At 37.7% G+C, this 17,243-nt stretch overlaps 1 protein-coding gene across 3 annotated transcripts in view; it reads right to left on the bottom strand.

The window, feature by feature from the left end:
- Positions 1 to 7,576: 7,576 nt before the first annotated feature.
- DIAPH2 (diaphanous related formin 2) overlaps positions 7,577 to 17,243 on the bottom strand; it is an 813,387-nt gene continuing 803,720 nt past the window's right edge. For all 3 annotated transcript variants that reach the window (XM_081278193.1, XM_081278192.1, XM_081278190.1), the window contains one exon: positions 7,577 to 12,456. In XM_081278193.1, coding sequence (XP_081134319.1) covers positions 12,392 to 12,456 — 65 coding nt within the window. In that variant the 3' untranslated portion in view covers positions 7,577 to 12,391. The remainder of the gene's footprint in view (positions 12,457 to 17,243) is intronic.

Below are 17,243 nucleotides of genomic sequence, written 5' to 3' on the forward strand. Positions count from 1 at the left end.
CTCCTGATCAGTGCCAATCTAGAACACAGAGAATTTTCAGAGAATGGTGACTTAAGTTTGTATGGGTGTAATAGAAGGTATATTACTAAGACTGAGAGGAAAGTTTGGAAAAGTGGGCCAAATTGTGTAGGAGGTTGGCTCTTCAGCTGGAGCTTGGACTTTAGCTTTGTATTCACTGTAAGCTACTGCAGGGCTCTGGGTATGGGAATCAGATGATCAGAAGGTTGCTTTGGAAATGAATAGAAGTATAGGCAGGAAGAACAGTTATTATAGTAATCAAGGAGTGAGGTCCTAGGTTCTGGTCTTGGATGGTGGCTTTGAAATTAGAAAGAGATATATGTAAATTATGCTGAGTAGAAAATTGACAAAGTGGAGTGGGGGCATGGATGCCAGAGAGAGCTAGAAAATTTCCACCCCTGGTGATTAGAAGAATGTCAGTGCTAGTGATAAACTCAAAGGAGTCTTGAAGAAGGAGGTAGATGAAGAAAAAAATAATGAAAAAATGTTTTAGTTGTAGATGAACACGATATCTTTATTTATTTTTATGTGGTACTGAGGATCAAACCCAGTGCCTGACACATGTGAGGCAGGCACTCTCCCACTGAGCTACATCCCCAACCCCAAGAAAAAATAATTTTGATCCTTTTTTTTTTTTTGATACCAGGGATTGTACCCAGGGATGCTTAACCACTTAACCACATCCCCAGCCCTTTTTCTAAAATATTTTATTTAGAGATAGGGTCTCACTGAGTTGCTTACGGCCTTACTAGGTTGCTGAGGCTGGCTTTGAACTCACAATCCTCCTGCCTCAGCCTCCAGAGCTGCTGGGATTACAGGTGTGCACCACTGTGCCCAGCTAATTTTTATTCCTGACATGGTGAGCTTGAGGTGGTTGACCAAAATGTGACTGAGGGTATGAAAGACAGATTTGGGGATCTTCCTAGAGGTGTTATTCAGTAAGATAATTTTAATAATGATTAGTGTTTATATGGCATTTTAATACACAAACTGTTCTCATTCTGGAGATTATTTTGTATATTCCTTACAGTAGATGCTTAGTGAAATATTTGTGGAATGAATGATGAACAGGTGAATAGTTTATTTGCTAACATTGTTGTTGGATCCTAAACTAAAAAAGGGAGGAGGGTACTGCCAATAGAGGACATGAGACTCTTAAAGTACATCCTGAGTATAAGGATGAACTACTAGTTTTTTCTTTTCGGACATTCTCTGAGAAGGAAACTTCAAAAGCAGTACACTTTTCAAAATCCTTAAAAACATCTACTTCCAATAGAATTCTGTGGTCTGGAAGGTTTCCTGCATGATTCCCGAAAGCCTGGTGAAGCTTACGCTGGACTAGAAAGACTTGACTGAAAGAAGACCATTGCTATAGTGTTTAGTTATATGGAATAAGAGATTCACCTGCCTTTCCTCTTCTCAGTGGTTGATGCAGTTTAGTGAGAAGCAGGGAGGAGAAAGGGACTATGAAATAGGAATTAAGAGCTGGGTATAGGGGCTGGTGATGTGGCTCAAGCGGTAGCGCGATCACCTGGCATGCGTGCGGCCCGGGTTCAATCCTCAGCACCACATACCAACAAAGATGTTGTGTCCGCCGATAACTGAAAAATAAATATTAAAATTCTCTCTCTCTCCTCTCTCTCTCCCTCTCTCACTCTCTCTTAAAAAAAAAAAGAGCTGGGTATAATTGACATGTTTTTGGTCCAAATCAGAAAAATCAGGTGTTCTTTCCCTCACTTTCACCTGCCAATTAGACCACTTAAGATGTGGCTCTAGAGTATATTGTGCCAAGCTGGCAATCAAGGGGTTGAAGACTTTTTGCAAAATGGCCAACTTCTCTGTGACAGGGCCACACACACATTCGCACACTCACTGGCAGGAGGAAAGGGGAAGGAACAATTCTGAGTTAGATAATGAAATGTCGTTCATGGAAAAACCCACAAGGTCTCACCCTTGAATTGGTGACACATTCAGTGAGGCCTAAAGTAGAGGTATAGCATCAGTGGGTAGAGTCAATGAACCAGGAGGTCCCTTTCTTACAGGATGCCCATTAATCCTGTGACCCTAAAGTTCTTGCCTTCTGTGACTCCAGAACACACAGCCAGGTGAGGTTTGTCAGGCAGAGCAGAATAGGGCAAGCTTATGGGGATATAGTGCACTTTTAAGAAGTAAAATAAATGTAATAAAAAGCAGGCAGCATAATTGCCATGACTTATATACCCCATAACATTTGATAATAACAAGGTTGGTACATTACAAATAAGTTCCACATTTACAACTCTGCCTTGATATTTACACTTATTAAATTGTTTAGGGAGGTGGATCCTGGATGCTGGAGGCCCATATATAAAACATATTAGCATAATTGGAATACAGCCAAATCCCTCAGTGTACACTGCAGACACTTGTTAAAAACTTGACCTTGGGCTGGGGATGTGGCTCAAGCGGTAGCGCGCTCGCCTGGCATGCGTGCGGCCCGGGTTCGATCCTCAGCACCACATACCAACAAAGATGTTGTGTCCGCCGAGAACTAAAAAAAAAATAATAAATATCAAAAAATTATCTCTGTCTCTCCTCTTTCACTCTCTCTTTAAAAAAAAAAACTTGACCTTGGAGGAAAGAACTTCCTCGTCTTCAATCAGTCATCAGCCACTGAATGTACTCCTCTACAGTCAACTTCCAGCCATCCACAGTTTGGGGAGCTTGTCCACATCATCGACCTTAGGCAAGTCCTCAGTTCCCAATATAGTGATGAAGGCTATGTTCTCACCTGAATGTGGAAATTAGCTATGATTTTCCATTACCTGTACCAAACATTCCTTTTCATTTGTTTAATTCCCTGAGAGTTGACACTACACATTAATTCATTGAGCAATTGCTTTGTGTAAAGGCCCAGAGATGAATGAGACAGTTATGACCATCAAGGAACTTACAATTTAGTCAAGGACACAGAAAACTAACTCTGGTAGAAGGCAGAATGAAATAAAGACCATAATAGAGGTATGAGCAAATTGCTGTGGGAGCATAGTAGCACAATTTATTATTTAATGGGGGAAGGAAAATTAAGTAAGGCTTCAAAAGGCAGTGTTGGTCCTTGAAGGATTAATAGGAGGAAAAAAAAGTGAGGTTGGGCTGTGAGGCCATATCAGTCCAGTGAACTGCATGTGTGTATCATGGCATGAAGGTATGTGGGCATTCAAGGAAGCAATCATATGTTTATCATTGCTATGCACGCATGATAAACCCAGTGCAGCATGGCTGGACCGATGGAGTAAGAGAGGCTTGAAAGTTATGTTTGAGTCTGCTCCTGAGACATTTGATGGCCACAGTAGTTTTGTTAAGGGAAACAACGATTTTTGAAAAGGGAAGAGAAAGACAGCTTAGGGTGAAGTCTGTAACAGTGTGAAGGATGGGTTGAAGAGGTAAGACTAAAACAGGGAGACTAACTTCCATCAGTAGTTTCCAGACTTGGAAATTAGGAAAGGGCTACTATTAATGATAAGACAAATAATCTGGATAGAAAAAAAAGTAAGTTTGCTGGAAAGAACCTATTTGATTGGTAAGATATGGAGTTGTTATGGTTTAGGTATGAGGTGTGTGCCAAAAGCTCATGTGTGAGACAACACAAAAAGATTCTGAGGTGAGATAATCAGATAATGATAGCCTTAGCATAATCACTGGATTGATGCACTGATATGGATTAATTGGATGGTAACTGTACACAGGTAGGGAGTGGCTAGAAGGGTGGGTCACTGGGAGCATACCTTTGGGGCTTACATTTTATCCCTGGTGAGTGGAGCTCTCTCTGCTTCCTTATTGCCATCTCCTGAGCAGCACTCCTCTACCATGCCCTTCCACCATGATGTGCTGCCTCACCTTGGTCCTAGAGTTATGGAAAAGACTATTTATGGACTGAGACTTCTGAAACCATGGGCCAAAATAAAGGTTTCCTTGTTTACATTGTTCTTCTCTCTCTTGTTGGTCACAGTGACAAAAAAGCTGACAGAAAACAGGAATATTTAGTGTGTTCACTATTGTTTTCAGTGGAAAGGTGGTTCTGGGGTAATGGAGGGAACTGAGAGTTATCTGCATGAAAGAAATTGTCAAAGCCATGGACGGAACTAAGATGACCATGAGTGGGAGTGGAGAATACAAATACAATCATGTGAAGACAACCACTAAGAAAGGTGACTGTATAGTTTCCTGAGAGGTAGGGAATTGAGGGCTCAATGAACTTGGTAGATGATATGGGGAAGAGTAATCAGGATAATTCATGAGATTTGGCATTTAGGTGGCTATTGGTGGCCTTGAAGGAGAGATTCACAGGAAGGTTGTTATTTGATAGGATAGTGGAAACTTGAGGAAGTTTGTCGACTGAGAGGAAATGAGATAATGGAATAATGGACCTGAAAATTCAAAGTCCTTTTCAGAAACACAGAGTATACAATATAAGGTCACACAGTAAGTCGGCTTTTTATCACAGATGCTCTGGAGTCAAAAAGTCATGGACATCTGTAAGGTGCTCTCATTTTTATCATTTTACTGAATTCTGCTAGGAGAACTTGGTACATGACTCCTTTAATTTCCCTTCTCTTCCTCCCTCCAAGTGCCACTACAAGTGCTATCAGTTTGGTCATCCAGGTAAAATACTTCATTACTTGATTTTTGTCAAAAGTCTAGACCACTGTGTTATTATATGCTATAGGTTTTCAAAGTGTTTTAAATTTATTTCTTATGCTACTTGGGGTTTTGTAGGAAAATAACACAAGATATTGGGGGGTGAGGAAGGTAGAACAAATTGAGAAACAGGTTCCATTCCAGAACAAAATATTACCTAAAATCAAGCTATTCACTGTCGCATGATCCAACGTTTGATGGGAAGAGAAGCCTTATGGTTTTTTGAGTAGAAAGGTATTTAGCCTAAAAAGACTTGGGCATAGTTTAGAAATCTGAGAGATTTCCAGGAAAATGGAAAAATGGGAGAATTTGCTGTTCTTTTAGAGTAATAATTATTCAAGGACCTCTTAAATGTACAGCTTAAAATATTAACCAGTCACTTAAAAAGACCTAGCTATCAACTAATTAAAGCTATTCCCATGAATTATACTTCATCATCTAAATGCCTTTCTTTCCTGTCAGTATGAGACCAAAACTGAGTAGGGACATTTTAATGTCCACTCAGTCTTTGTCAGAGTTTTTCTTTCTTTGAACAGCCATTCTTCCTCCCTTGCGTGGCTTTCAGCATTATTAAAAAGAAAGGGAAAAAAAGAGAAGGACAGAGAACGAAAGCAACCTAGAGAACTTACCCTTATTCTCATTACCATAATCACTATAATAATACTGAATAAATTCTTGAGCAGAAATCATGTTCTCTTGTCTGCTCTATGTCTCCATGATTTGCTGCTACTTGTATGAGCCATTCAAACTGTATAGATAATAGGATCATACCAAGTGTCAGAATTGCAGCTGTGCATGTCTATGGCACCTTGGAAATGATAAGGTCATCTTGTATTCAATTGTTCTATTAAGGTAGCTCATCAGTCATTCGGGTCTGAAACCTTGTTGTCAGATTTGACTCCTTTCCCCAGGCCCTCAACATCCAATTGGTTGCCAGTTCTTTAGATTCCACCGGGATCTGTCCCTTTGATGCTACCGTAATGTAAACCTTGTTTCTCAAAAGTATTATTGCACTGGTTTTCCCCCAAATTGGCCTTCTGTGTCCTCTTCTTTCTCTATATGTCATACACAGGGCCTCCTTAAGTGCTTCATATAATTTCTTTGCACAAAATCCTTCATTTTCCCTGTTACAGAATCAAGTGCTAATCATGCAACCACCGCTGCTTTTCATGGATCTTACACTTTTTAATTATTTTAAATTATTTTTTATTTGTTCTATTTAGTTGTACATGACAGCAGAATGTATTTTAACTCATCATACACAAATGGAGCAACATTTAATTCTCTGGTTGTACGTGATGTTTGTTCAATCATACATGAACCTAGAAGGGATCTTATGCTTTAGTTAAAAAAATTGTTCAACTTTCCCTGTATATGCACCAAGAAGTTCCATGTTTATACCTCTCTTTATGGCTTTCCTCCTAAGAAACATTGAAGTTCCATGAGGACAGGGACCACATCTATCAGGTTCAGTGTTATATTCTCACAGTGTAGCACTGTATGTGGCACAAGTAAGCACATAGTAAATATGGACTGGCTGAATACAATTATCAAATATCCAAATCTACTTACCTTTTCAATTTCAGTTCTTATGCCATTTCCTCCAAAAAGTCAACATTGATACTTGTGTCCCACTCTACCTCTCTGAAACTAATGGTGATTTTTTTTTTTTTTTTAGAAATCCCACAGGCCTCCGAAAACAGTAGTTTCGACTGAATAGACACTTAGTGATTAGAATAGTCACGCTGGGAGATGAGAGTGGGAGAGGCTTTAGTAAGGCAGAGAAGTTGAAGGTTTCATGTTATTTATTATTATAATTAATGATAGTTCATAAACATTAAAAGGTAAAAATATTGACTGGACCTCAATTTGCCAAGATACAGATGAAAATATTACCCAAACCTGTATTAGCCAAGATATAGTATCATCATGGCTACAGTTCAAACTCTGGTTAATTTCTAAGAAGTAGGAACAAAGCTATGATTTGCATAATTTGTGTATTTGCAAGTTGTTTCCTCTGCAATGTACACTCACTGTAATAATGTTTTATTTGTGGCTATTGGAACTCTAGACATCTAAGGAAATTCAGTCTCTAAATGAGGTCTTTGTCTATAGCTTTCTTTTTATTATAATCAAAACTATATAGCATATTACATGCATTGCATATATATCAATTTTCATATTTCCATTTTTCCCTTGAACTCTTGGCATCAAGCTCCAACTCCCCTAGTTATGGATATATCATGGTTTTCATACTCTCTATTAAAGAATTGCCTGTTTGGGTTTCAGTGAGGAGAAAAAGCTCATGTATTTGATTGCTGGAACAAATCATTCCAATGGGTTGCCAGGTTTTGGATCATGTCATTTATAGACCTGGTTGTTACACCCTTCTTCTTCAAGCCAGCCCACCCATGATGAAAGATTATTTTCAAAGTCCTCCAGAGAATAATAACCCATAATCCTCAATTAATTTCTCCAGATATTTACCCCTCTGAGTATTTGAAGCCCATTTGCTTTAGTGCCATACTTGACAAAAAAAAAAAAAAAAAAAAAACTATAGAAACAGCTTCTCTGGAGCATGTAAATCACCCTTCTGACTTTTCTAGACTTTTTGGATGTACAAACATCTCTAAAGAATACTAAAAGGAAACCTTATGATCCCTGCAAGTGTATGTGAGTCTTTGAATATGATCCTGTGATCTCCACCATTCAGGCACTTATAAAAACAACTCTTGGACTTCTGTTCAGTCATAGCTTCTCACAGAATGTTCTTACATCTTTCTTGACACTCAATAGCTCATGCCTTTTCATTCAGCCTTAATTAAATTATCATAGGCAACACAACATTTAATGTTTATCTTAACTTTATTGAATAAGTAAAGTAGGCATTACATAAAGATTGCAAGTCATTCTTGGTCCTGCATAGATACAGACATTTATTCTGAGGCAAAATGAGAGCACAAATGCACAGTTTACTGCTACTGAAATGGTTCTTCAAGGTGGCTTGGTATGGACACAATCTCCCTCAATACTCATTTAATGTTGTCTTTGCTTTCACCTCTCCCATCAGCTGAGGGATTCACAATATCTAAAATAAGCGTGTAAGGAACTCTTCTGTATCAGAGGTAGTTTTGTGTCTGCATTATGAATCATAAAAGACATTTGGTCAAAGACTTCTTAAAGAAGGGGCAGAAGAGATACAGTCAAGCACAGACTTGAGATCCATTTTTTTTCAAGCTAATTGGCCATATTAGCTAAAGTATCAACCAAAGTTTAGAATAACCACTTTGTCCACTTAACAAAGCATGCAGTAGCCTGTACAGATAAAAGCTTTTAGAGAGAACCTTAAATTTGTCTCAAGCACCAAAGATATATTTTTAAAAGTGTAAATGACTAATGTAGTGGCTGAATGGTGCCCTCTCCAAAAAAGGAGGATATGTTCATATCCTAATACCTATAATCTGTGAATTAGCTTGTTTGGAAAATGTAATTAAATTTGGATGATATGATTAAATTAAGGATTTAGAGATAAGATTATCATGGGTAATCTGAATGGCCCCAAATTCCATTATAAATGTCCTAATACAAGAGAGGCAGAGGTAGATTAGATGCACTAAAGGGAAGATGATGTGGAGAAAGAGCAGAAAGAGATGTAGCCAAGGAATGATAACAGACACAAAAAAATGAGAAGATGCAAGGAACAGATTTCTCCCTAGAGCTTCCAAATGAAACACAGTGAACATAACTCAATTTTGGACACTGGCCTCTAAAACAGGAAGAGAATACTATTTTAAACCACTATGTTTGGGGTAATTTGTTATAGCAGCCACAAAAATCTAATACAGGTATCAGTACAGGCAAATGGGCTATTGCTGTAACAAATATCTTAAAATATGAAAGTGGCTTTGAAATTGAATAATGGGCATAGACTGGAAGAATTTTGATGCATGTGGTAGAAAAAGCATAGACTGGACCATTGATGGACATATGAGTGTTAAAAGGCATTTTTGGTGAGGGCCTGCAATGAAATGAAGATCATTTTATTGGATATTGTAAGCAAGGCAATGCTCGTTCTATATTGGCAAAAAGCCTATATGAATTGCCACCTACAGTTGTGTGGCAAGGGGAACATGTGACAAACTAGGATATTTGGTTGAGGAGAGTTGGAGGTATGGCATTGTTTCTTCTCTGCCTAGAGTAAAATAGGAAAGATAAATGGAGGAAAGGACTGTTAAGTGGGAAAAGAACCAGTACTTGATGAGTTAAGAAATTCCAAGCCTATTCAGAATGTAAAAGAGGCTAAAGTTAGGAGATTCAGTATTAGGAAAGTGTACTCTGGAGATAGGGCCAAGGCTAAGGATGTGGCTGGATATTCTTTGCCTAGTGCTAAAGAGATCAGGCATTGAGTCATGGATTTACTCAACCATCTCAGCAGAAACCAGGAATAGAGAGAAAGTTATCCAGGAAAGATATGTAAAAGGGCCCTCTTTTCTAATTGTGTGAATCAACAAGATATATATGGGAGCTCTACCAAGTTTTTGAGAATGCTATATCAGCAGAAACGTCTTTGCTTGGCCTGCAAGGGGCAGAGACAGGACAAAATTAGAGAAGGCTGTCAGACTACCAATATTCTACAGGCAGAAAAATAGGACAATATAAACTATTCAGCTACAAACATGTGCCAATTTTCAAGATAAAAGGAGGATGGCACCAAGGGAAAAGCTGCAAGTGCAAAGTTAGAGGGCCAATAATGAGGGGAGAGTCAGAATTGTGACCCATGGGCACAGAGGCAGAGGTCCAGTCCATGGTCCAAGAGGGGAGAACTTCAGACCCAAAGGGTGGGGCACTGAGACAGAGAGGACTGTTGCTAGGCCTTGAATCCTAAAGGGAATTTACTTTTTGAAAATGATTAAGACAGGTGACTGACTCCCTTTTCCATTATCTCCTTCTGGAATAGGAACATTTGTAATTATTTAGAGTTGAAACTGTAATCAGCTGAGACTTAGGAATGTTGGGATAGGGTGAATATATTTTATACATGAGAAAGACATCAATTTGGGGTTGGGGACAGAGGGCAGAACCTCTAGATGTTCCCTTATTTGGAAAAGGGGTTTTAGAGATGTAATTAACTTAAAGTTCTTGAGATGAAGAGATTATCCTGGCAGAGGGAGATTAGGTACACAGACAAAAGGTGCTGCAAAGATGAGTGGAAATGTGGCCATGAGCCAAGGAACGTCAATAGCCATCAGAAGCTGGAAGAGACAAGAAAGGATTCTCTAGAATCTCTGGAGGGAGCATGACCCTGTGAACCCCTAGATTTCAGAACAATGAGAGAATCAATTTCTGTTGTGTTAAGCCACCAAATTTGTGGTTATTTATTATAGCAGCCAAAGGAAACAAATATAATTAGTTAACATTTTGTGTGTTTTCTATTTTTTTTAAGATTCTGAAAAAAAATCTGCATAATTGGTCTTCTCCTATGTGGTAGTAAGAAACAAAAGATTTTACTATAATTTGGTTTTATACTAAAATGTCACTATGTACTTTTCAATCTAAAACAAAAATGCAAGTGGCTAGAGCAGGACCATTATAAACCTGATAAGTAAATCTTTTAACTTAATTATTGGACCCTGAATGTTTTAATGTTTGTGAAAAGCATGTGGATTGCTGTAAATACAAATATATAACTTATCAAGAATAGCACTTCATTCATTCTTGTTCACAAACTAGAAAATAAGGCAAGTTTGCATCTGGAAAAGGCAATACACATCACTATTTCTACCTTGACAAGTTTGATAATATGGCATGGCAAATGTCTCCAAAATTTAGTCAAGGTTGACACTTAAAAATAATTTTTCTATAGTCAAAAGACTCAAAGAAGCGATACTACGAACATTTCAGAAAAAAAAATCTTTGCAAAGTCAAAAATGCACACATTAGTTATTTACCTAAATTAGTAGGACCTAAACTTTTGTTGTTGTTAAAAATAGTGTGTGAAAACAGATGTGTCCTCAAACATGTTTATGTGTGCACATGTGTGTTTTCAGTCAGGAAAAAGTGGAAAAAACTCAGATGTTGTGACTTTGATTTCTCTATTATAGCAGCTTTCAGAGAATTTTGAAGTATAATACTCAAGCCAGAATGCACTGGAGGACAAGGCAACCATGTAAATTATTATACATCTATATAAAGAATTCTGTGAGCTACTGGTCACTTATCTCAGATGGTGACTTGCCAAGCCAGTCATTTGTTCTTTCTCTATCATGTGCAGTGGAGGAATAGAAATAGGACTTTCTACATAAGAAATATACATATAATAATTCTTTTACAGTCATCACAATCATCTGCATGAATTGGTCTTCAAATTGCACTCCAGAGAAGTTACACCAATTATTTCAATGCATATCATAAAATAACAGATAAGTTAAGTATAACTTTAACTTTCATCTATTTGAGAAAAACATAGACCTTTTTTCCCCCAGAATTGTTGTGGCAGCATCATTTAAATTTGTTAATATAAGGTAAGTATGATGATGACTGAGAAGTTCACTTATTTACTGGGATGTGCAATTACTGCAGCAAGAGATACAAATATATACACACATGTATATACATATACATATATAGAATTTCTTTTTTTCTTCTTCAGACCACCAAAACAGAATTGGAAAGGGGAGTAGAAAAGAAGATAGAACAGTTGACCTTTCACACAGTTTTCTGCTGCCTTTTATAGAAAGAAATCCCTTTCCTCCCAGGTCTTCTAGAACTCCATTCCCTGCCTTCAAGGGGGTCAAGGGAGAAAGAAGCAATAGAGAGAAGAAATAAACCACAAATATGAATCAATATTTGCCTTTAAAATCTAAATAAAGATAATAGAACTTTCAGGTACATCCCTAGCACAAACATTAAAATGTGGAGTTTTTCTCAAAAAATAGTCATATAAAGTATTTGTATAAAGTAGACATCTATGCATAATTAGAAAATACCTCTTTAAATAAAGTTGAAGTCATTTTCCCTAACTGATTCTGTTAAACTTTCGTTTATTTTTAGCAATGATATGTGCTTGCAATATCATGCTGAAACGCTAGACTAATGATAAATTTAATTTCAGCCAAAGCAGATGAATCCATCAGCTTTCACTTGAGATAAGATTCTAAATAACTTGACTGACATGGAGCTGTACTTTTTTGAGTTTTCAAAATGGCTTCTCTTACACTGTGTGCAATATTAGCACCTTTCCAAATCATTAGCATGCACATTTTGTCTTGGCCTTTTCCTTTGCTATCTATTAAATTGGAAGCAGACAGTGAATAGTTCTATTCTTTTTTTCTTCTTCTTTTTCTTTTAGTGGGAGTGACCTAGAAATTTAGGATTTTAAATATTTGAATATTTGAAAGTCTCAAAACTCTTCAATTTTTTACAATTCCCTCTTCAGAGTCAGGTCACACAACAACAAAGAACACACATTTTTACGCTAAAGTGGAACAAATATTTCTAGTCCTGTGAACTGTTCAGATAGGTATTGTGGGAGGAGTCTAGTGATAGTTCTACAAATGCACATCAATTCATCCAGTTTAGCTTGACCTTTGCAGAAATACACTTATATCCACTCTGACCCTTGAATGCATGTTTTATTCTTCTGAAAACAAATGATTTTGTTTACTTAAATATTTTTCATATTCTTTGGCATCAGGAATCACTTAGATGAGATAGCTCCATTGTGGCGAGAGCGTGACCTTTCCAAAGGTGCCCGTCTGTTATCTGTAAGACAAAGAAAAAAAGAACCAAAAACATGGTGAGCCTTAGATCTCGGCTATTACATGATACCAGGTTGAGAGAGGTTTTCAAACAGTACTGAAAAATCACTTCAAATGAATATGTAAATAGGCAACAAGGAGCCCAGATCTGAGGAGTTCGTGCTGCAGCTGCCAGGCTGAGTTCAAGAGTTCTACAATCAGCAATAAATTACTTTTCTTGGTAAGCAAAGTCAGAGTGATAAAAGAAATGGAAGAATTCTCTCAAGCACAGTCCCCTTGGAAATAGCAGGCGACAACAAAATTCCTTGGTAAAAATGTTAAATTGAAAGGATCTATGTACAGTGCCTTTTGTTGGAAAGCACTTCAATTCCCTATGAGTTTTCAATTTGTATGTTGGCTACCTCTAGAGGACACCAGCGTGGGCAGAGCAGAAAAGAGTTTTTATTTTTCACAATGATTATAATATGTGGCAATCAAACCAGCTACCGAGTTGGCCTGATTGTATGATGTAAACAAATTCAATACATTATATAGTCATTATGGGAATGAATAATGAATGGGACCTAGAATAGGTCCCATTCCTCCTACCCATCACAGGAAGAATAATCACTGTAAAGATGACCGTTGGCACAAAGCTTGGAAAGCAAAGTTTAAAACCATTGAAAGTTGCTGAGAATAGTTTTCGTTTTAATAGAAAAAAAGGTTTACAGCTCTGCTTTGTGATGATCACTGCTATGTTATTATCACCTCTGTTTTATGCTCAGCTTAAATGCAATTGATGTGGGTGAAAATCCCTTTTTGACAAAAGCATAATATACTTAGATTCTCCATTTAGAATGAGACTGGGCCCCTAGAAATAATGATAAGCACCAGCACTTACATAAATGCTAACACTTTACACTCGTTAATTTGCTAATTCACACAACATCCCCGGGAGGTAAGCCCATTTCATTCTATCCTATTATCTCTGCTTTAGTGATGAAGGTTACACAGCAAATCAATGGTGTGATGGGGGATTATAATGCAAAGTTAATGCCTAAATGTCAGGTCAGCTTTGTCCAGAAGTACATGTTGGGGTCTCCCAAGCTGCTACTCATTTCTTCCCTGAGATGGTGATACCCAACCAACATATCCTGCCTGTTACACGGGAAGGAAGGACTGAAAAGTGCTGAGGGTTGGCCATAGTGCCTTTCTCATCTGTGCTAGCACCTCTTGACTGATTCCTGGAGTTTTTGATCAATACCCAGAGCAAACCTAACTGGCCCCCGTGATCCTCACCTCATTAATACTCCTTGTGAATGCATTGAGCCAACTATCCATAAGCTTAAAGCCTACCCAGAGCTTCTTAATGCAACTACATCTCTGAGAGGTGAGAAAACAAAAGTCATTTTCTCCACTCAGAGATATATCTGAATGATGGATTATTGGGATATCCTTTTGACGATATCATTGAAAAAAATCTATTATTTAGTTTGTGATATGTTTCACAATTCAGCTAAACATGTGAAGATACCATTCCTGGATAAAGGATTTATTGCTTAGAAGTCACTGGTTTGCATACACATTGTTTTGGGGCTTCTTAGAAAATACTTCAAAATGAGATAACAATACAATGGTTCCCACTGCATCGCTAGCATTTAAGAGTTCAGTGTTAAAGCCATCAGATCTAGCATGCCTACAGTTTTGTGCCAGCTCGAGAAAACGCTTGTGCCTTGGTGCCATAAATATCCATTCCATTGCTTACCACTCAATGGATCCAACATGAGTACCACCTCTAAAAACTTAGCCCCACAGCATTATATGATAGGATGTGAGAATTCACATCGACTTGCAAATTATCAGTAGCATTTGGTGTGAGAAAATGAACTTTGGAGTCAAAGCACACTGAAGAAAGGACACTGAAGCTTTTGGAAGATAGGCTAAACTTTGGTTCAGTACCCCAATCCAGTGTTATGGTTGGATATGTGGTGTCCCCAAAAGCTCATGTGTGAGACAATGCAAGTTTTAGAGGAGAAATGATTGAGTTATGAGAGTCCTAACATAATGTATACATTAAGCCCCTGATGGGATTTACTGAGTGGAAACTGAAGGCAGGTAGGGTATAGCTAGAGGAGGTGGGTCCCTGGGGCATGGCCTTTGGGGTATACATTTGGTATCTGGTGAGTGGAGCCTTTCTCTGCTTTCTGAACATCATATGAGCTGCTTCCCTCTGCCATACCCTTCTGCCATGTTGTTCTGCCTCACTTTGAGCCCTGAGGAACAGAGCCAGCTATCTGTGGACTGAGACCTCTAAAACCACCAGTCCCCAGATAAAGTTTTCCTCCTCTACTATTGTTCTAGACACATCTTTCAGTCACACCAAAAAGATTACTGAAACATCCAGATTTTGGTATACATGAAAAATTATTTTAGATTTTCTCCTCCCTCATTTTGGGTACCTAATAGGTCCCTATGTTAATGAGATAATTATATGAAGAAGCAATTCTGTAAAGGTCACCACTTACATTTTCAAAATGTTAACCCACAACCTTTTTCTCTGGGGGAAACAATGTCAGAAATTGCTATCTAGATCTTTTGATGTATTTCTAATTCTGTGTTTATGTTAAAATTAATTTAGTTGCAAAATATATATTTATACTTTAGACTTGTATAAAATCAAGACATATGTAGAATTTAGAGGCTATCATGAAGTGTACACATACTTTGTTGCTTTTAGATATACATACACTTTCTTTTCCCCCATCTGTCCACATTCTAATGGTAACTAGCAATCTAACGACGATAACTTTTCATGCTTGGAATCGTCTTGAGTGAGAGACTGAAATATCACTGAATGAACTGTTTGAAATATGACTTCTACATTTATGGTATTAAATACTAAGGGCCCTCATAAGTAGTCATCATAATAATTAGAAAAGAACATATGTTAGACATTATTGTTGTCAGAGGTGACAAAGAATGATTGTGAGAGTGATAGCATTTCTCGTTTGGAAACAGGTGTAGGAGGTAGCTGCCCATGTGATATAATTTGAGAGCTCCATAAACTCCAGTATAAGCCAAATTCACTTTTCTAGCTAGTCTTCATCTTATAACACTATTGATGCTACTGTACTTTCAATGACAAAAATAGAGGCCTTTCATCCAAAAAGTGAGTGGGTTAAAACACATGTATTTACCTGAAATGATACTGGGTGGGGAGTTAACAAGTAGTGGCATCTCCTCCCAATCTGCCTCTTATAATTTTGGAAATCAAAGGGAAAGAGATGGGGGTGCATGGAACTTGTTTGTATGTACTTGTTGAGGACACTGCAATGAGATAGAGGAAAACTCCACCATAGTTCGGTAAGTACACCCTAACAGATTCTCTTTGGTCATCAAAGACTTGTCTCTGAAATGCCCCAGGTGAAGGTGAACAGATTCTGATACTATGGAGACTGATCTGATCAAAGAATGAAGTTGAAAAGAAGGATATAGGTATATGAAAATGTGCATCCTATGGAGCAAAGATGGCCAAAAACAGTATTCAAATCTTTCATCCAAAGGGAATATAAAATACATGGTTCATCTTAACTATGGTTCAGCACCTTATGAATATCAGGTTAACCAGCACAAACTGATGCCAAGGCTTTCCCTGCTGTCATAAGAGAAGAAGCTTTATGCTTTATGACTTTCCTGAGCATAAATTGATTTGGCATTCATCTCAAAAATCTTCCCAACTGAGTTGTGAAGTGAATGGATTAATCCCATTATTGTATTGCTCTAGAATTCACTCATGCAATCATTTATTCAGCAACTATGTACAAAGCACATCATCCATGAAATAACTGAATGTCACTAAGTTTCAGATCCATCCCTAAATCTATATCATTAATTTCCTTCTTCCTAAAGACTTTGTCAAGTGAACTGAGGAATAAGCACAGCCCAGATAAGGCCTGCACATTACATAACATGAGATAGTCTAGAAGACTCAAACCTACAGTATGTAACCTGGAAGTGTGTCATTAATCCTATAACAAAAGGAGTGTATGCCAAAGTACAAGGTTGTGTCTTGCACACTGCATGAGATCAAGTTGGGACTGAAAAATTCCAATAAAAAAGAACCACATTCATTATTCATTCCCCTCAAAGTTAGGTGTCTGTCTCTTGTTGTCTAAGGAGAGACTATTTCCCTTCTGCTTCAAAAACAGTTGTATCAATGTTGCCCTAACCAAACACATTAATCCCTCACAGCAGGATAACATTAAACCAAGTGTATGCCCAGTACATACCTCACTATTTCAAAATACCCCATCTTAATGCAAATTAGTTGTCTAGAAAACGAAGTAAAAGAAACCTTCAATGTAGGCACTGTTTCCAGCAAACATAGCAAATGAAGGTCTGGGTCTATGCAGCTTAGGCTAAGGAAACCAAGGAAAGCTATTGCTTCCAGAAATGTCCACTAAAGTAGCTATTTGTTTCCAAAAACAGTAGTGAGAGAAAAATAACTTATTTTAGACAGTTATATTGAAATCATCATGTGAACTTACATTCCTCCTCCCTATGTTCAAAACTGTTTATGGTTTTCTCTGTGATTTTAGGGATCCTAAATTGGATAAAGTTTCTCACCTCACTAGAAATGAGTGGCCTATGGTAACCAAATTAGGCTTGGGCCTAATCTCTTGATAGAGGACCTTTCTTTATCACTTGACCAGATTCTTTCTCCTCACTGTTACTAGAATATGGTCTTTAAAACAGCTTGAACTCAAACTATTCATACAAATTGGCATTCTACTTTTTCATTAAATATTTTAG

Source organism: Spermophilus citellus, assembly GCF_964194105.1.
Source record: "Spermophilus citellus genome assembly, chromosome: X".
NCBI classification, from domain to species: Eukaryota; Metazoa; Chordata; class Mammalia; order Rodentia; family Sciuridae; genus Spermophilus; species Spermophilus citellus.